General features: G+C 34.1%; 1 protein-coding gene across 1 annotated transcript in view; it reads left to right on the top strand.

The window, feature by feature from the left end:
• SLCO6A1 (solute carrier organic anion transporter family member 6A1) overlaps positions 1-17377 on the top strand; it is a 105279-nt gene that overhangs the window by 83057 nt on the left and 4845 nt on the right. Inside the window, exons 11-13 of the mRNA XM_065873675.1 lie at positions 7914-7978; positions 10240-10377; positions 13608-13754. Coding sequence (XP_065729747.1) covers positions 7914-7978; positions 10240-10377; positions 13608-13754 — 350 coding nt within the window. The remainder of the gene's footprint in view (positions 1-7913; positions 7979-10239; positions 10378-13607; positions 13755-17377) is intronic.

Here is a 17377-nt window from a genome sequence, read left to right as displayed (position 1 = left end):
TTCAATGTATTTTTCATTTAAACCATGTGTTATTTAGAAGTGTACAGTTGGTGCAAGGTTGGTTCCTTCTGATGGCTATGAAGGCAGGGTCTGTTCCAGATATCCATGGCTTGTAGATGGCTATCTTTTCCTGAGTCTTCACATTATCTTCACTCTGTGAATGTCTATGTCCATATTTTCTCTTCTTATAATGACACCAGTTATATTGGATTAGGGCCTACCCAACTGACCTCATTTTAACTTAATTACCTCTGTAAAACCCTGTATCCAATATGATGGCATTCCAAAGTACTGGGAGTTAGGATTTTTGGCATATAAATTTTGGAGGGAACAGAAATCAGTCCATAACAGTAACAAAGCATCCCAAGTTTAATCACTTAACAACAACAATTTATCCTTATCTTTCATGGTTTTGCGAGTTGACTGGGCTCAACAGGGTGGTTCTTGCTTAAGGTTTCTCTTGAGCTTGTGGTCAGATGGCACATAACATTTGAGTTACCTGATAGCATGACTGGGTTAGATTTCCTAGATGGCTGACAATTTAGGCTAAATTTTCCTAGGAGCCTAGGTGGAGCTGTTGATTGGTCATAGAGGCTTCTTTATGTAACTTAAATGTCTGCTAACAAAGTACAAGAATTCCAGAAGGGAACATCCCAGGTTTTAGTGTTCTAAGAGACCCAGGCATAAGGTACAAGGCATAAACTGCAAGGCTTCATTAGACCTAGGCTGAAAGTCCAAGAATGTCACTCTTCTGCACTCTATTTGTCAAAAAAGTCATGTTTCAAAAAGAGGGTGATTAGATTCCATCTCTTGATGTCAGGAGCAACAAGCATGTATTGGGGGAAAAGAGGAATCAATGATAGCCATGTTGAGTGATTATCTACCACAGTATCTTTCATTGGTTTTGGAAAATACTTAACTATTCTTTCTTCAAAGATTGCTTCTGCTCCGTTCCTTATCTACTCACCTTTTGGATATCAGTTACACATATTGTAAACCTTTCACTATATCCATGTATCTTTTATTCTTTTTTTACTTTCTGTTTTCATTTGTTTTTATGCTCTGTGCTTCAGACTAAAGTTTTTTCACTAATGTATTAATAATAATCTAATGTATGTTTAATCTAATCTAATGTTTAATCTAATCATGTATTAATAATATTTCCACCTGCTTTTCCAGTTACCTGTACTCTAGTTTACTAATTCTACCATCCCCTGTGTCTAATTAGTTGTTAAATTCACCTATGAGTTCGTTATAATTAGTGTACTTTTCTGTTATACAATTTTATTTCTTTTTAATAGATTCTAGTTCTCTGATAATATTCTCTATCTTGTCATCTGTTTTCTTGGACATATTAATCCTCTAAATTTAAAATGTCTGTCAGATATCTAGTATCTGAATATTCTGTAGTACTATTTACATTTCATTTTTTTCTCTTGACTCTGTCTCTTATAACTCCTATAATTATTTTTAATCATGTGAGATTTTGTGTACCAAAAATAATAGAGACTCTGAACATTAATGACTCCAAAAATATTTTACAATAGCTTTATTAAGGAAGGTAGAATAGGAACAGTTCCCTGTAAACCAAGCAGGAATTTAGCTGATTTAAGGATAGGTTTAAGTTTTTTAAAGCCCTTATCAATTTTCAGATTGTCCTTTATCCTAGAGTATCGTCTTTCAAGAGGTCCTGATTGAAAGGTATGTTGAACATAGGATCCTTCACTTTTGGTGACATTTGAACTCCAGTATTTGTCTACCCAGTTACAGTAAAACTTCCTAGAGCAATATTATCAGTTCTTTTTACATTGCATTAGAAATAATAGGACTTCCCTGGTGGCGGAGTGGTTAAGAATCCGCCTGCCAATGCAGGGGACACGGGTTCGAGCCCTGGTCTGGGAAGATCCCACATGCCGCAGAGCAACTAAGCCCGTGAGCCACAACTACTGAGGCCCCGTGCCACAACTACTGAAGCCCATGTGCCTAGAACCTGTGTTTCGCAACAAGAGAAGCCACCACAACGAGAAGCCCGTGCACCGCAACAAAGAGTAGCCCCCACTCTCTGCAGCTAGAGAAAGCCCACACGCAGCAACGAAGACCAAATGCAGCCAAAAATAAATTTATAAAAAAAGAAATAATAGCCAGTACATTTAACTAACTATTTGGTAAGGTAACAGCATATAAAAAATAGCAGATATATTGAACTATACACACACACAGTCACACACAAACAAATTCAGTTAAAAAAATTTAACGTATATTAACTGAAAAATGAAAACAAAATAAGGTCTGTAGTCTGGTTAACAGCAGCAAGCCAATGTCAGTTTCCTGGTTTTAATATTATATTACAGTTCTATAAGATTTAACCATTTAGGGATACTGGGTGAGGGTACACATGATGCTTTGTACTATTTTTACAACTACCTGTGAGTTTCAAAATAAATAATAATTTCAAAATAAAAATAGTTTCAAAATAAAATGAAACACACTTGAATGTCACAAAAACTGACTTGAACAATTTGAAAAGATATATCTCATATTATTGAATAGGAAGACCTAACACCACCAATGGATCGGTTCTCCTTAAGTTAATTCATAATTTTAATGTGATAATGAAAATACTAGTGGAATTATTGAACTATAAAACCTGATTCTAAAGTTTTTATGAAAAAATAAGAGTAGCTTGGAAATCTGAAACAAAGAAGCACAGTAACAGAGGTTAGCCTCATAAGCTAAAATGCACCATAAAGTCTCAACACTGAAGTAATATAATATTGACTTATGAATAGACTGACATTAAGTCTAGAAATAGATCTCAACTCATATAGGAATTTAATATAATGAAAGTAAAATTCTAAATAAGTGCATCAAAAATGGACTTTTAAGAAAGTGGTTTGGGTATAATGGGGATAGACTTTGGGGAAAAAATTATATCCAGAGCCCATATGATACAACAGGAAAAACTCAAATGGGACAAAGATTTAAATGTAAAAAAAATTAAATAATACAAGTGGTAAAAAAAAACAGATTATTTCATTATTATTATCATTTTAGATGTTGGGGGTAGGAGTTTAGTAATTTATTTATTTATTTTTGCTGTGTTGGGTCTTCGTTTCTGTGCGAGGGTTTTCTCTAGTTGTGGCAAGCGGGGGCCACTCTTCATCGCGGTGCACGGGCCTCTGACTATCGCGGCCTCTCTTGTTGAGGAGCACAGGCTCCAGATGTGCAGGCTCAGTAGTTGTGACTCACGGGCCTAGTTGCTCCGTGGCATGTGGGATCCTCCCAGATCAGGGATCGAACGCGTGTCCCCTGCATTAGCAGGCAGATTCTCAACCACTGCGCCACCAGGGAAGCCCTCATTATTATTTTTAAAAAGTGAAGGTATTTGTTACTATGACTAAAAATCTGGAAGTCATAAGGGAAAGACTGATAAATTTTAGTCCATAAAATTAAAAATAATAAGCAAAGTCAAAAGCCAAGGAACAATGAATTTATGCAACTCATATTCTATAAAAGATTAATTCCTCTAATAAGTAAAGCTCTCCTAAGATTAACATCCCAATAGAAAAGTGGAAAAGCATCAAAGAAAACAAAATACAAATATTAAAGGATGTTCAGCCATATCTACAGTAAAGGTCATAGAATTTAAAATTTTTATGTGATAGTATTTCTTATGTACCTAGTTGACAGGAATAAAACATTGATAATAGATCTGTTTATGTGGCTGTATAGAAAAAAGTACTTTCATATATTGCTTGAAAGAGCACAAAATGTTGCAACTCTGATGAAAAGAGTATCTTTAATACTTCAGAAAATTGCAGATATGTTTACCCTTTATGCTAGCACTTGTACTTGAAATCCTTTTTGCAGATATCCTGCAAAAAAATATATTTACATCCATAAGGCTATCTATATTACATACAACCACATATTGTGTATGTACTATATACATGAAACAACAAACACTGGGAAAAAACTAAGTGTGAAAGAGCAACAGACAGGTTGAGTAGATGATTTCATTTTTGCAGAATGTAATATAATGAAAGTGAAAACAAATAGGGAGGGGCTCTATGTTCATATAGGAGGGGATCTTAAGAATATATTGTAACATGAAAAAGTCAGGTACAGAACAGTCAATATATGGGGTTCACCAAAAAGTTCATTCAGGTTTTTCCATGAGATGTTACAGAAAACCTGAACAAACTTTCTGGCCAACCCAATAGTTTGCTACTTCCTCTGAAGAAATGAGAGTATAGAGGTATGCATTTATAATCATTTGTATTTTCATAAAGAAACACTGTGAAGGTATAAACAAGAAAGTGATGAAAATGATAACCTAAAGAGATGGGATAGAAATGAGAGTAGATGAGAGCAGGGGTATAAGTAAGCATGTCTCTCCAGCATGTGCTCTTTGTATAGCTTTCCAAAATATAATCAAACTTCAAATTCAACAGAGTTTAATTTTTTAAAAAGTACAGTAAAAGTCAAAACCAAATACATCAATTGTGAAATCATTATCAAGTGCTAATGTCATGGAAGTGGTGTGGGATGGAATAGCATTGCAGGCCAATGCTCCTACAAAGGATAGCTAGAAAAGCTGGGTTAAATTAAAAATCATATATTTAAAGGCACAAAGTGGCAGAGGACTAGAGGGATTAAAATTCCAGAGAGAGCAGAAGCTTTTAGAGATGAAATAGGGATCTAAAGCTGTCCCTGACATTCTTGTCAATTCTTGATGAGGGGTAGATGCTGACAACATGGACTAGGTCTAGGTAGAGTGTCACACTAGGGGGCAAGCAAACTGACATAGTTTCTGGTGACCAAATGGGGCCAGGAATGACACCATTCTTTTTCCTCTGGAGAATTCTGATGAAATCTGAAGCTGTGTGAGGCTTAAGTCTAAACAGAAAAGTATCAATATCATGATTTGTCAGTTCTCACTCCATCAAGGTGATCATTAAGAAAAATTAGTTCTTCATTTCTTTCCCTTCCATCCCTCATTATTTAATTAATTAATTTTTATTATTATTTTATTTCTTGTGGCACATGGGCTCTAGAGTGCAGGCTCAGTAGTTGTGGCGCACAGGCCCAGCCGCTCTGCAGCATGTGGGATCCTCCCGGACCAGGGATCAAACAGTGCCCCCTGCATTGGCAGGCAGATTCTTAACCACTGCGCCACCAGGGAAGTCCCCATCCATCATTATTTTAATATGTGTATGTATTCTCACCTGTGATAGTTACCATGGATTTAAACAAGAAGGTGGATGAGCACTTTAAGGGAAAAAGGTGAAATAAAAGAGGAACAGAAGTGACCAGATTCCTGCTTCTCTGATGGACTTTGGAGGGTGGCACGATAGAAAAAAAAAAAAAAAGTAGTTTCACTAATAAGTTTTCAATTGTAATATTAAAACATACTGCAAAAAAAATGTAGAAGAATGCCAAGAGAGAATTATGGGACAATCTAAACTAAATCTCCTCTCTGGGGATTCAGAGAGGGTGTCCTTAAGGAAATCACATTTAAGCTAAGCCCTAAAAGATGGGGGATGAGAATTTCACACAGTGGGAACAATGTATGCAAAGACTCTGACTCTGAGTGCAAGAAGTAGCTATATAAGAGTGTTGTATGATAGAATGTCGTAAACAAAGAAGGTGGTAAAGGCAAAAGTTGTGAGGTGGCATGCAATGAGACTGATGAGCCATTGAAGGTTCCTAGTGGGTTAGTGAAATAATCAGAATTTTACCTTAAAAAAATCACTGTGGCTCTATGTGGAGAGTAGACTGCAGGGATAAAAATGGTTGTTGGCAGATAAGTTAGGAAATTGTTTTATTTTCTTCAGGCAAAAAATACATGCTTGGAATAGGCCAGTAGAATTAGAGATGAAGAAAATCAGAGAGAGATATAAAAAAAGTTATTTATAAAAATCACAGTATTTTATTATTGATTGTCTGTGGTGAATGAGGAAAAGAATACTCTTTCAAGCATGCCTCTTTCCAGGTTTTGGGCTTGAAAACTGCATGGGTGATGATTCCATTTCTTGTGAGAGGGAGCACCAGGGGAAGAGCAACTTTTGTGTGTGATAGGAACTTAAGTCTAGAACTCAAGAAAGATATGGACTGAAAATATATATTTAGAAGTCATAAGAGATATTGGTAGCTGTCTTTTACATCTTGGAAGAGTACTAACCAATAGTTTGTTTATTCCATGAAATTCTTAAACCATACCATCATAGCCTTACTCCTTAGACAAAATACCAAAAAAAATCACTTTATTCTTAAAACATAGTAATGTTTTTCACTAAAAAATTGTGTTTTATGCATATTATTTCTTGTTTTGCTGTTCATTTAACTGATTTTGGAAAATTATGGGAATCATTCATCTTTTCATCTTTTTTTGTATATCAGAAATAAAGTTATAATCAAACTGAAGATACATAAATATTTGTTAATAATTATGAGTTATTGTTAGCTCTTTATATACTTCAGAGAACATCATTATTATACTACATATAAAAAAACTGCTTATGCTAAATGAAGCAGAATACTAAATTTTAGTTAGGCATATGACCCACATTTCTATTTTATACCAAAAACTTTATCCTAAAGTGTGGTTCTAAAATGTGACACTTTACTTCCTTTATATGTCTTTAATGAATCTGCTCATAATAAAAGTTAAATTGTGTTTCATTTAGAAACATCACTATCTTTTAAGAATTGGTAAATATGTTTTCATTTCCTAGTAGTAAATATTTGAGGAAAGAACATATATTTTTACCAGGTTGATACAGGTGGAATTATCTCACTTTTTACAAAATAGTCATAAAGTACTGAACATATGCTACATTTTAATAAATTGAGTCATTTTGGATGACAATATTGGTCATACTAGTTTATTATTCAAGTTCCAGAACAAGGAAATAAAGGATAAGCATAGGATTTATTTAAAATATCCATTTAAAATGTAGCTTTTATTTCTTTACTTTCTAAAATGTTCAAGAGTTGATTATTTTTTGTTGTATTTTAGTTTATTTTCCAAAATACTAATATGTGATTTTTATACATTTTTTTTCTTTTTAAAACAAATGCTTGACCAATACAAAATACAGAGATCTTCATTCTTCATATTTGAGAAAGTTATTTCTTATTTATTTTAACTTTTGAATAGTGAGGGTAAAAGTCAGAGGTCCAACCGAAAAGAGATGGCACCCTCAAATTAGGACAATTCAAGTAAGGTTGAATAATGTGGCTATTTAAAATGCGGGCAGGGTATAAGGAATCCCAAAGTATAGCGCAGTACTTCAGGTCTGTTACTACCCAACACCCAAAGGGAAACAAAGGTAGGAAGAAGAGAGACCTGTAGAGGGTACTGCTTTGCCTAGTAACCCAGTCAACTTGGGTAACTGCAGAGAGGGAGCCTGGGAATGAAGACCTGAACTTCACCTTCCTTTCTCACTCTGGAGCACCCTATTGGCATAACCCAATCAGTAGCCAGAGGCAAGAGAGCCCATTGATGTACTCCATTACCTAAATGGAGAGCAAGGTAGAGAAAGGTAGAGAGTAAGTTTCACAGGGACAAAAGGAAGAAATCTGAAACAATGGATGTGCACAACAGAATGAAGAATGAGAAATATGAAAGGTAGTGCTAAATTTTTTTCAGCCAAGGCTGGGGCAGAGTTTGGGCCATAAATGCTTCCTCCTAGTGAAGCACAAGTAGCTTTAGAATTGGTTGGCAGGGGGCAGAATATGGAAACATGGGAAGAGTTGCAGTTAATTCACCCAGATTGAACTCTGTCAACTGGCCAAAGATCCTTAGTCTAATGGATGCACAGGGAAAAAAAATTACCCCTGAACCTAGTAAACATTCTTTACAGCTAATAATAATGATTTTTCATGATATCGTTGCTATTTGCTTGCAGGATTGTATCCGACAAACAACGTTCTCTGGCCATGGGTGTGACCTTTGTGATTTTGAGAATATTTGGTATGGACTTTTGGCAATCTATTATTACATTGAATTGAATGGTTTCTTTTTTGATTTATATATGTGTCAACATGTATATTTAGAATTTCAAATGAATAATTATGATAAACTGACACAAAACAAGTGAATGGGGGAGCTGCTTTACAGAATTTTGGAGACAATACTTAGTGTAAAAAAGATAATACTTGGGGCTTCCCTGGTGGCGCAGTGGTTGAGAGTCCGCCTGCCGATGCAGGGAACACGGGTTCGTGCCCCGGTCTGGGAAGATCCCACATGCCGCGGAGCGGCTAAGTCTGTAAGCCATGGCCGCTGAGCCTGCGCGTCCGGAGCCTGTGCTCCGCAACGGGCGAGGCCACAACAGTGAGAGGCCCGCATACCGAAAAAAAAAAAAAAAAAAAAAGATCATACTGTAAAGCCTATCCTGTCATATAAAATATGCATTAATATTATATTCAGTTAGAAGAGAATCTTTTTGATCAGAAGTATATTCTTCAAGCTTACACAAGTGGTTTGGTAAGCTGAAACAAAGCACATATAAGCATAGAAACTATATTTTACATTGCTTGCATGTTTGAGAAGTCATTAACCTAGACTAGTGCTTTAAAAATTTCTCATTACCAAAGACAGTGAATCTGATGTTTTAAAAGATTTATATCCAAAGAACAAATTGGTTTTGCTGAGGGTGATGCACTGTGTACTTCAGGCTTTCTTATGCAAAAAATAGCTTTCAAATCCACATTATGACTATATTAGGAGCTCTGATTCAAGAAGTTGATTAAAATTATTGGTGGGGTAAGGAAACAAGATTAGACTGGATTGAAGACTGAAAGCCATATGATAAATGGAGTCAAGAAAATAGAAAAATTTAAGTGTGGCTCTAATGGGGATCAGAGAAATTGTTCTATAGCTAGATCAATATGCAGGGTTTAAATTAGGTTTTTTAATTGAGAAAAATTAGAGCATATTTTTATGGTCAAAAGTGATCCAGTGGATAAGGATGGATTCTTAGTGGAGGAGGGAGCATAAGAAATAGCAAGTGCACAGTTTCCTACCTCAGAAAGGAAGCCAGTGAGGCTGAGGCATTTTTGAATGGGAGAGGATGGAATAAGGTGATGATATTTTAGATACAACTGTCTAGATCTTTCAGGGTTTTGCCATCAGAGAATTTAAGCAGAGGGTAGATATTATCTGATTTACATTTAAGAGATAACTCTGCTGCTGGAGGGAGAAATATTTATCAAAGATAAATGTGGAGGAAAAGAAAAAGGAGGCTTTTGCTGAAGTCTAAGTCAGAGTTATATTAAATTGGATTCTGGGGGTTGTAATGAAAAAGAGAAATCAACTTATCCAAGGTGTATTTGGAGTTAGTGTTACAGTGGTTTATCATGGATTAGAAAAAATATGGTGGGAAATAGAAAAAAATGAGTAGTAGGCCTAGGTTTTTCACTTTGAACAATTATAAACAGAGTACCAGCACTCACTGAGACTGGGAAATCTGGTGATGGGCAATGGGCAGGAATCAAAAAGTCATGAGGCATGAGCACTCTGATAATTTCTTAAGGAAGATGGTCAATCATTAGATATGTTAGTTCTGAAAACCCAGTTCTAATGCCTTTGGAGTGGCATTTATTTATTTATTTTTATTTTTAAGACTGCATTCACTTTTACCTGAAAGCAATACTGTTGCTGAGGAAGTGTCTCTGTGAGTATATAGAGATTTCCCTCAGGCAGCACGCAACTATTCCTCTGCATATGAGGTCTTCTGAAGCTAGGGCCGCTACACACATGCCAAAGCATTTACATTTTCAGTTATTTTCGCAATATCTTGATACATAACAGGCATACACTGCATTTCAAAACTAAATTTTCAGTCATTGAAAATTTCACAATTTGAAATCTTAGGAGATATATTGAGTTCACAAAATCAATATTTAGTATCTCTGTTTTAAATACTTTCTCCTAAGTTTTTCATTTAGAAATTAACAAAATGTTGAGATGTCAACTAAATAACAACATGCATATCATTCTAAGAAGATGAAAATCTGCTAGCTTTTTTTATATCTACAGGGATAGGGATTTTTGAAAACACTCATTTTCAGTTTTTAACAATCCTATTGATAAGCAACTTCTTAGATAACTTTAAATGATATGTTTACAGTGATGATGACTAAATATATAAGTTTACATTTAGGATTAAAATCATTCTGATCCCAACCTACAGTGTTTTCATGGTGAATTTACAATCATTGCTTTTTTCATAGGGACTATACCTGGACCAGTAATTTTTAAAATAGTAGGAGAAACTTCTTGCATCCTTCGGGATACTGAGCGCTGTGGAAGCATTGGAAGTTGTTGGATCTATAACAAGACAAAAATGACCTACCTGTTGGCAGGAGTATGTAAGTGATATCTATTGAAGAATATTGAGAAGTAAAATTGTTTTTATTTAAAATTTTTTTAACATCTTTATTGGAGTATAATTGCTTTACAATGGTGTGTTAGTTTCTGCTTTATAACAAAGTGAATCAGCTATACATATACATATATCCCGATATCTCTTCCCTCTTGCGTCTCCCTCCCTCCCACCCTCCCTATCCCACCCCTCTAGGTGGTCACAAAGCACGGAGCTGATCTCCCTGTGCTGTGTGGCTGCTTCCCACTAGCTATCAGTTTTACATTTGTGTATCTATCTATGTCCATGCCACTCTCTCACTTTGTCCCAGCTTACCCTTCCCCCTCCCCCTGTCCTCAAGTCCATTCTCTGGTAGGTCTGCGTCTTTATTCCAGTCCTGCACCTAGGTTCTTCATGACCCTTTTTTTTTTTTTTTTTTAGATTCCACATATATGTGTTAGCATACGGTGTTTGTTTTTCTCTTTCTGACTTACTTCACTCTGTATGACAGACTCTAGGTACAATTGTTTTTAAAAACTTATGGTTTAGAGTAAGTTATAGTCTTAATAAACTAAGAACAAATGGATACTTTGATTATTAAAGAAGCATATATTATTACATACAAAATATTTTAGAAACTAATTACTATAGAACTGATGTAAATATTTGAGACATTGCATTAACTACACAATTAGTTTATGTTATTCCTGAATAAAGGGTGATGATTAGCAGAATTTCAATTTGGGAAACAATTTTGCCTGTATACATATACAACTAAGTTGCTTGACCTTATGGCCCTTTCCATTTCTGCAGTAAAAGAGATTGGATAATTTAAAAAAGAAATTTTTCACCACTGAAAAGTATCAAAATACTCTTATCCCACTTAAATGTAAATTTCACATCGTCTCTTTTGCTCAGTGATAAAACAGGGCCAACATATAGCAAACATTCAGTATTGTTGAATAAATAAGAGATATAGAAAATTGGGATGCTGTAGTGATATGGTCAAAGTGTTGGGGAAAGTCTAGATATGCTTGTATTACTTTGGGAAATTCACTAGATCTTCTTGTGAAATGAAGATGTTGGACTACATAATTTCTGAAGCCTTAATCAGCATTAACTTTCAGTGGTTTTATTGTATAGATACTTCTGGTGTGCTAAACATTTAAAAGTGTTTATATGTTTTGTGATTTTACTGAGTGGGTTCAGTAATTCAAAGAACCACATAATGATAGACTCTAATATTTAACAGTAACAAATATCTGTTTGATAAACAGTATTCAGCAATGCCTTCTAAATCAGAAGTCAATTGTCCAGTGAGCTTATTAGTCAATACTGAACACTAAATAAATTTAAAAAAATTTTAAAGAGTCAAAAATGGCATTTAAGAAGTCAAAATTAATTTCTCAGAGATAATTCAACAAAACTAGGCATTATTCTTAAGAAAGTCTGCTGAACCTTTTAGTTTTCATTTTAGATATAACTGTAATATGCTTAGCTATTTTCAAATGTGGCATATAATTGAGAAAATTGGTGAACTATTAGAAATCCTACTAGGGAGCTACTAAAAGGGATAATGATAATACAGAACATAGGGAATTACAGTCAGAAAGGGCAAATACAGGAAACTGAAATAGGAATATGCATTTGCAGCAATTTAGTGTAAACCAGTTTTTAAATTTTATTCCATGAGTCACTTGAATCAGAATCACTTGGAGTGTTTGCTAAAATATAAGTTCTGAGGTCTTTATTTAGAATACCAAGAATTAGTGGTAGGAATGTATATTTTTAATAAAGCACCTCAGGTGATTTTTATCACAGTAAACTTTGAAGACAGCTTATGTGAGAGATCCTGGAGCTGCAGAGTCCAATATGGTAGACATTACCTGCACATAGCTATTTAAATTTAATTTAATGCAATTAAACATTCAGTTCTTCAGTATCAACAGCCAAATTTCACTTGCTTAATGGTCACATTTGACTATTCTATGGGACAGTGCAGATGTAGAACACTGCCATTGTCACAGAAAGTTCTACGCGTACCACTACTCTAGAGCAAGGCTTATTCAAGAGGGATGCATGAGCCCTAGGAGCTCACATTAAACTTTAGTATATTTTTGGAATCCTAAAATTCTGTTTGTACAATTGTATGTCTTCTATAAAGGAAGGCTGTGGCATTCATCAGATTCTCAAAAGTTTTATCAACTCAAAAAAGTTAATAAAAATTTATCAGTCTATCAATCACCTGTGGAACCAGCACTCAAAAGAAGCTATAGAAATTTCTCTTATGCCCCTGGCTAGTCAATTTCCCTCCCCCACAGATAAACCCCTTTCATATTTCTATTAAAATATGTTGGTTTTGCCTGTTCTACAAATTATGCAAATGGAATATAATACATGCTGGTGGGGTTTTTCACCTGTCTTGCTTAACGTTATGCTTTTGAGAGATTCATCCATGCTATTCTATAGCAGTAGTTTGTGCTTTTAAAAAATTTCTGAGTATTGTTTCACTTTATGAATATGCTATTGCTTATTCATGCTCTTATTAATGGACATTTGGGTTGTTTGCAGTGTTCAGCTGTTATAAATAAATGTTTGAAGTATTGTATCATTACAAATAGCTCATTAATGTTTCCTATTTTATCTTTGAAACCACTGTAATTGATAGTGTCAGATAACTGATATTGTTGCTGTAAAATATTTTTTACTTTAATGACCAGGGTTATTTGCACCCAAAGTTCAAGTACTTTTATATAATTCCTGTAATATATTAACTTTCCGAAACTTGAAAAATGAAAATGAATTAAAAAACTTACATAATCAATTAATTTTTCTAAAATATTTCTGTTGGCATTTGGAAAATGATGAATATTTCAAGGAGTAAAGCTGCATGAAGTTGTTTAAAAAAGTTCCAGTTTCTGCTGATAATTAAGTTCTGAAAATAGAAATATATTTTTATGTTTTAAAATTAATACATTCTGTGAAATAGTAACACACTTTGCATTTGTCTTGGGCTATTTGTTTAAGAAGTCTAAAAGGTTTTGTAAACATATTTTTAAAATTACCTTTAAGTAACTTGACATAAGTTTATGACATTAATTGCATTCTACAATTGGAAAATTGGTACATTTATAGATGAAATATACTTACCTTTTCTTTGGTAGATGGCTCTTTCCACAAACATTTTTGCTCTAAATAAATTGACACATCTGATGGCTGTATTTTTTTCGAATTCAGGTTTTATTTGCAAAGTAGTTACTATCTTCTTCACTGCTATTGCATCTGGCCTATATAAATATTTACCACAGGAAAACAGTGACATCCTGCCTACAGTTGTGAAGAATCTAAAAGTTAAAAAAAAGGAAAGAACTGGATCTTCATTATGTAAGAATTACACATTGTTAATCTATCAATGGGATAGTATTAATAAAATTTAAAATGATTTAATATAACTAAATGTTTAATAAGTGAATGTGATTCATGTGATCTTATAAGCTTTATTATATTTTGAGTATAAATATAATAATATAGTCTCTGTGTTTTGCACTTTTAAAAGATATTATAAGATACATATTTAATACTTTCAATAGAAAGGTAATACTTTGAAAGAAAAGCATGAAGTGGAAATGGGAAAATACACATAAGTTAATTCTGACTGCAATGGTATCGTATATATTAGTTATTGGTCTTTGGTTATGTAGGCTTACTTAGGTTTCATATAGTTTATTCTTATTACTTTTCATTTGGGCTGTGAATATTTATTTCTCAATAATTTTTCAAAGTAATATTAGATGTGCCAGTCTAGTTCATATAATAAAAATTTATATGAAGGTCATATTTATTCTCCAAAAGGAGACATTTTAAAATTAACATTTATCTCTGTTAATGGAGAGGTTTCCTCAGAAAATTTCTCTGGTCAATTGGCCAGTTTGCAATACATATTTTCATGCTTCTTTAATTTTAGTAGACATAAAATTCAATTTGATCATATACCTCTCTATTTTTACCTTGACTTGAATTTTATTGATAAAGACTACTGGTACCTAAGTTGATATCCATTTTTGTGTTTTTATATTTAATTTCATGATTAATCATAATTATTTCACTTAAAGAAATGTTCAAATTCGAATGCAGAAAATGTGTCAACCATTTGTGGAATTTTTCTTAAGCTTAAATGTATTTCTATAGAACAATTTTGATATAATTATTTCATACATGATTCTACATCTATCCAAATTATATAACAATCTTCCAAATATTGAAATAAAAATCAAATTGTTCTGAAACTTCTCTGCAGTGTTTCTTTTGTTCTCTTGGGAGAATGAATAACTGACAAAATTTCTTCTTTGTTATTCACATTAGTCAATGACCCTATGTGTAAGGGCAGACATCGCCCTATTCATCTTGGCTGGCAGAGGGAAGTGAGAAGCAGGGAATATTCATATCTTACTATATGTTTTTCTTACCTAACTTTAACATGCATTTATGAAAATCTATAAACCAGTCTTTATGTGAAACTCTACTTGACAGTTTGACTCTTCTCTGTTTGAACCAGCAGGATGGCAGAATATCTGAGGATCGGAGTGTGAAAACAGAATCTTTAAAGATTCTACAAGATCTGTTGCTGTGTCCTACTTTCAAAAAAGGGGAATCACATGTGACATTTACCAAAGTAGTAGAAATGTATCTGTGGTGATTTGTATTTTCATAATAAAATACATTCTTATAAAGCATTTCTCATATGCTTTTAATGTATGTAGGATTTTAAACATCAATGTACAATATAGGTTTATCTAGAATTAAAGATTAATAATTTTAGGTTATTTATATTCTTCCTTAATATTCTATTGTCTAAAAACATTTGAAAATTTATGCAACTAGGAAATAAGATAAAACAATAATATTCAGATCCAATTTGAAGGTGCTTATAATATATTTCTGTGTATGTGTAAATATCTACATACTTTTTTTTGGAAAACAAACCAGCAAAGGTATAATAAAGATTATAATAATTTGGAGAGTAGTGTTAAGACTTAAATTTGCGTATAACTTTCTGCTACAATAGACCATGTGTTTCTATGTCACAAACTATTATAGTTCATAGAGGATTGATAGAGAAAATACAACCCAAAGTCACTGGTTAACACCAATTTAGCAGCTTTTGAAACAATCAGAGGAAGGTTTCTCAATACTAATGAGAAGACCTTAAGAAGAAGTCTTAAAAAAAAACAACAGCTAAAAATCCTATTGAAATACCTTGCTTTGGAGTCAGTTTTGAATGTTTTAATGCTAACAAGGATCATTACACTTTCTACGTTAATGTATCTAGTGAAGCTGCAAGTGCAGATGAAGAAGCTGCAAAGACACTTTTAAGTATCAGATTTTAAATTTTTGATGAAACTGTTCTCTATTGAGAATTCATGCCCTCAAGGAACTACATCTCAAAGGAGGGAGGTGAGCCCCCCAGCATTTAAACCTACAAAGGACTGAGTGACTGTGATGCTGGGTGAAAATGCTATGGAGATTTAGTTGTGCTAAGATTTATTAAGATGTTTTTGTTTTCTTTGGATATATACCAAGAAGTGGAATTACTGGATTATATGGTAGTTCTATTTTTAGTTTTTTTTGAGAAACCTCCATACTGTTTTCCCAGGGGCTGCTCCAATTTACATTCCCACCAACAGTGTATTAGAGTTCCCATTTATCCACATCCTCACCAACACTTGTTATTTGTAGACTTTTTGATGACAGCCATTCTGACAGGTGTGAGGTGATAGTTCATTGTGGTTTTGATTTGCATTTCTCTGGTGATTAGTGATATTGAGCATCTTTTCATGTGCCTGTTGGCCATCTGTATGTCTTCTGTAGAAAAAATGTATATTCAGGTCTTCTGCCCAATTTTTAATCAGGTTGTTTGGTTTTTTGATATTGAGTTGTATGAACTGATTATATATTTTGGCTATTAACCCCTTATTAGCCATATCATTTGCAAATATTTTCTCCCATTCAGTAAGTTGTCAGTGGTTTTCTTTGCTGTGTAAAACCTTTTATGTTTAATTAGGTCTGAATAGCTTATCTTTTTTATTTTTTATTTTGGCTACATAGGGTCTTCTTTGCTGCATGGGCTTTCTCTAGCTGTGGCGAGTGGGGGCTGCTCTTCGTTGTGCACGGGCTTTTCATTGCGGTGGCTTCTCTTGTTGCGGAACATAGGCTCTAGGCACACAGGCTTCTGTAGTTGCTGCACGAAGGCCCTAGAGCGTGCGGACTTCAGTAGTTGTGGCGCACGGGCTTAGCTGCTCCACGGCATGTGGGATCTTCCCGGACCAGGGATAGAACCCGTGTCCCCTGCACTGGCAGGTGGATTCTTAACCACAGCGCCACCAGGGAAGTCCGAATAGCTTATTGTTTACTTTTGTTTATTTTATCGCAGGAGACAGATCCAAAAAAATATTGCTACGATTTATGTCAAAGAGTGTTCTGCCTGTTTTCTTCTAGGAGTTTTAAGGCTTACTTTTAGGTCTTTAACCCATTTGAATTTACTTTTGTATATGGTGTGAGAAAACGTTCTAATTTCATTGTTTTATGTGTAGCTGTCAAGTTTTCCCAGCACCATCTATTGAAGAGACTATCTTTTATCCATTGTATATATGTGCCTCCTTTGTAATAGATTAATTGATCATAAGTGTTTGGGTTTATTTCTGGGCTCTGTATTCTATTCCATTGTTCTGTGTGTCTGTTTTGTACCAGTACCATGGGGTTTTGGCTACTGTATCTCTGTAGTTTAACCTGAAGTCAGGGAGCATGATACCTCCAGCTTTGTTATTTTTTTTCAAAATTGTTTTGGCTATTCTGTATCTATCGTGGTGCCACATAAATTTTAGGATAATTTGTTCTAGTTCTGTGAAAAATGTGATGAATATTTTGTTAGGGATTGCATTAAATTTGTAGATTGCTTTGGGTAGTATGGGCATTTTAACAATATTAATTCTCCCAATCCAGAAACAGGA

This window comes from Phocoena phocoena, chromosome 3 (assembly GCF_963924675.1).
Source record: "Phocoena phocoena chromosome 3, mPhoPho1.1, whole genome shotgun sequence".
In the NCBI taxonomy this organism is placed as follows: Eukaryota; Metazoa; Chordata; class Mammalia; order Artiodactyla; family Phocoenidae; genus Phocoena; species Phocoena phocoena.
Note: the sequence above shows the minus strand (reverse complement) of the source record. Positions and strands in the feature narration are given on the sequence as shown.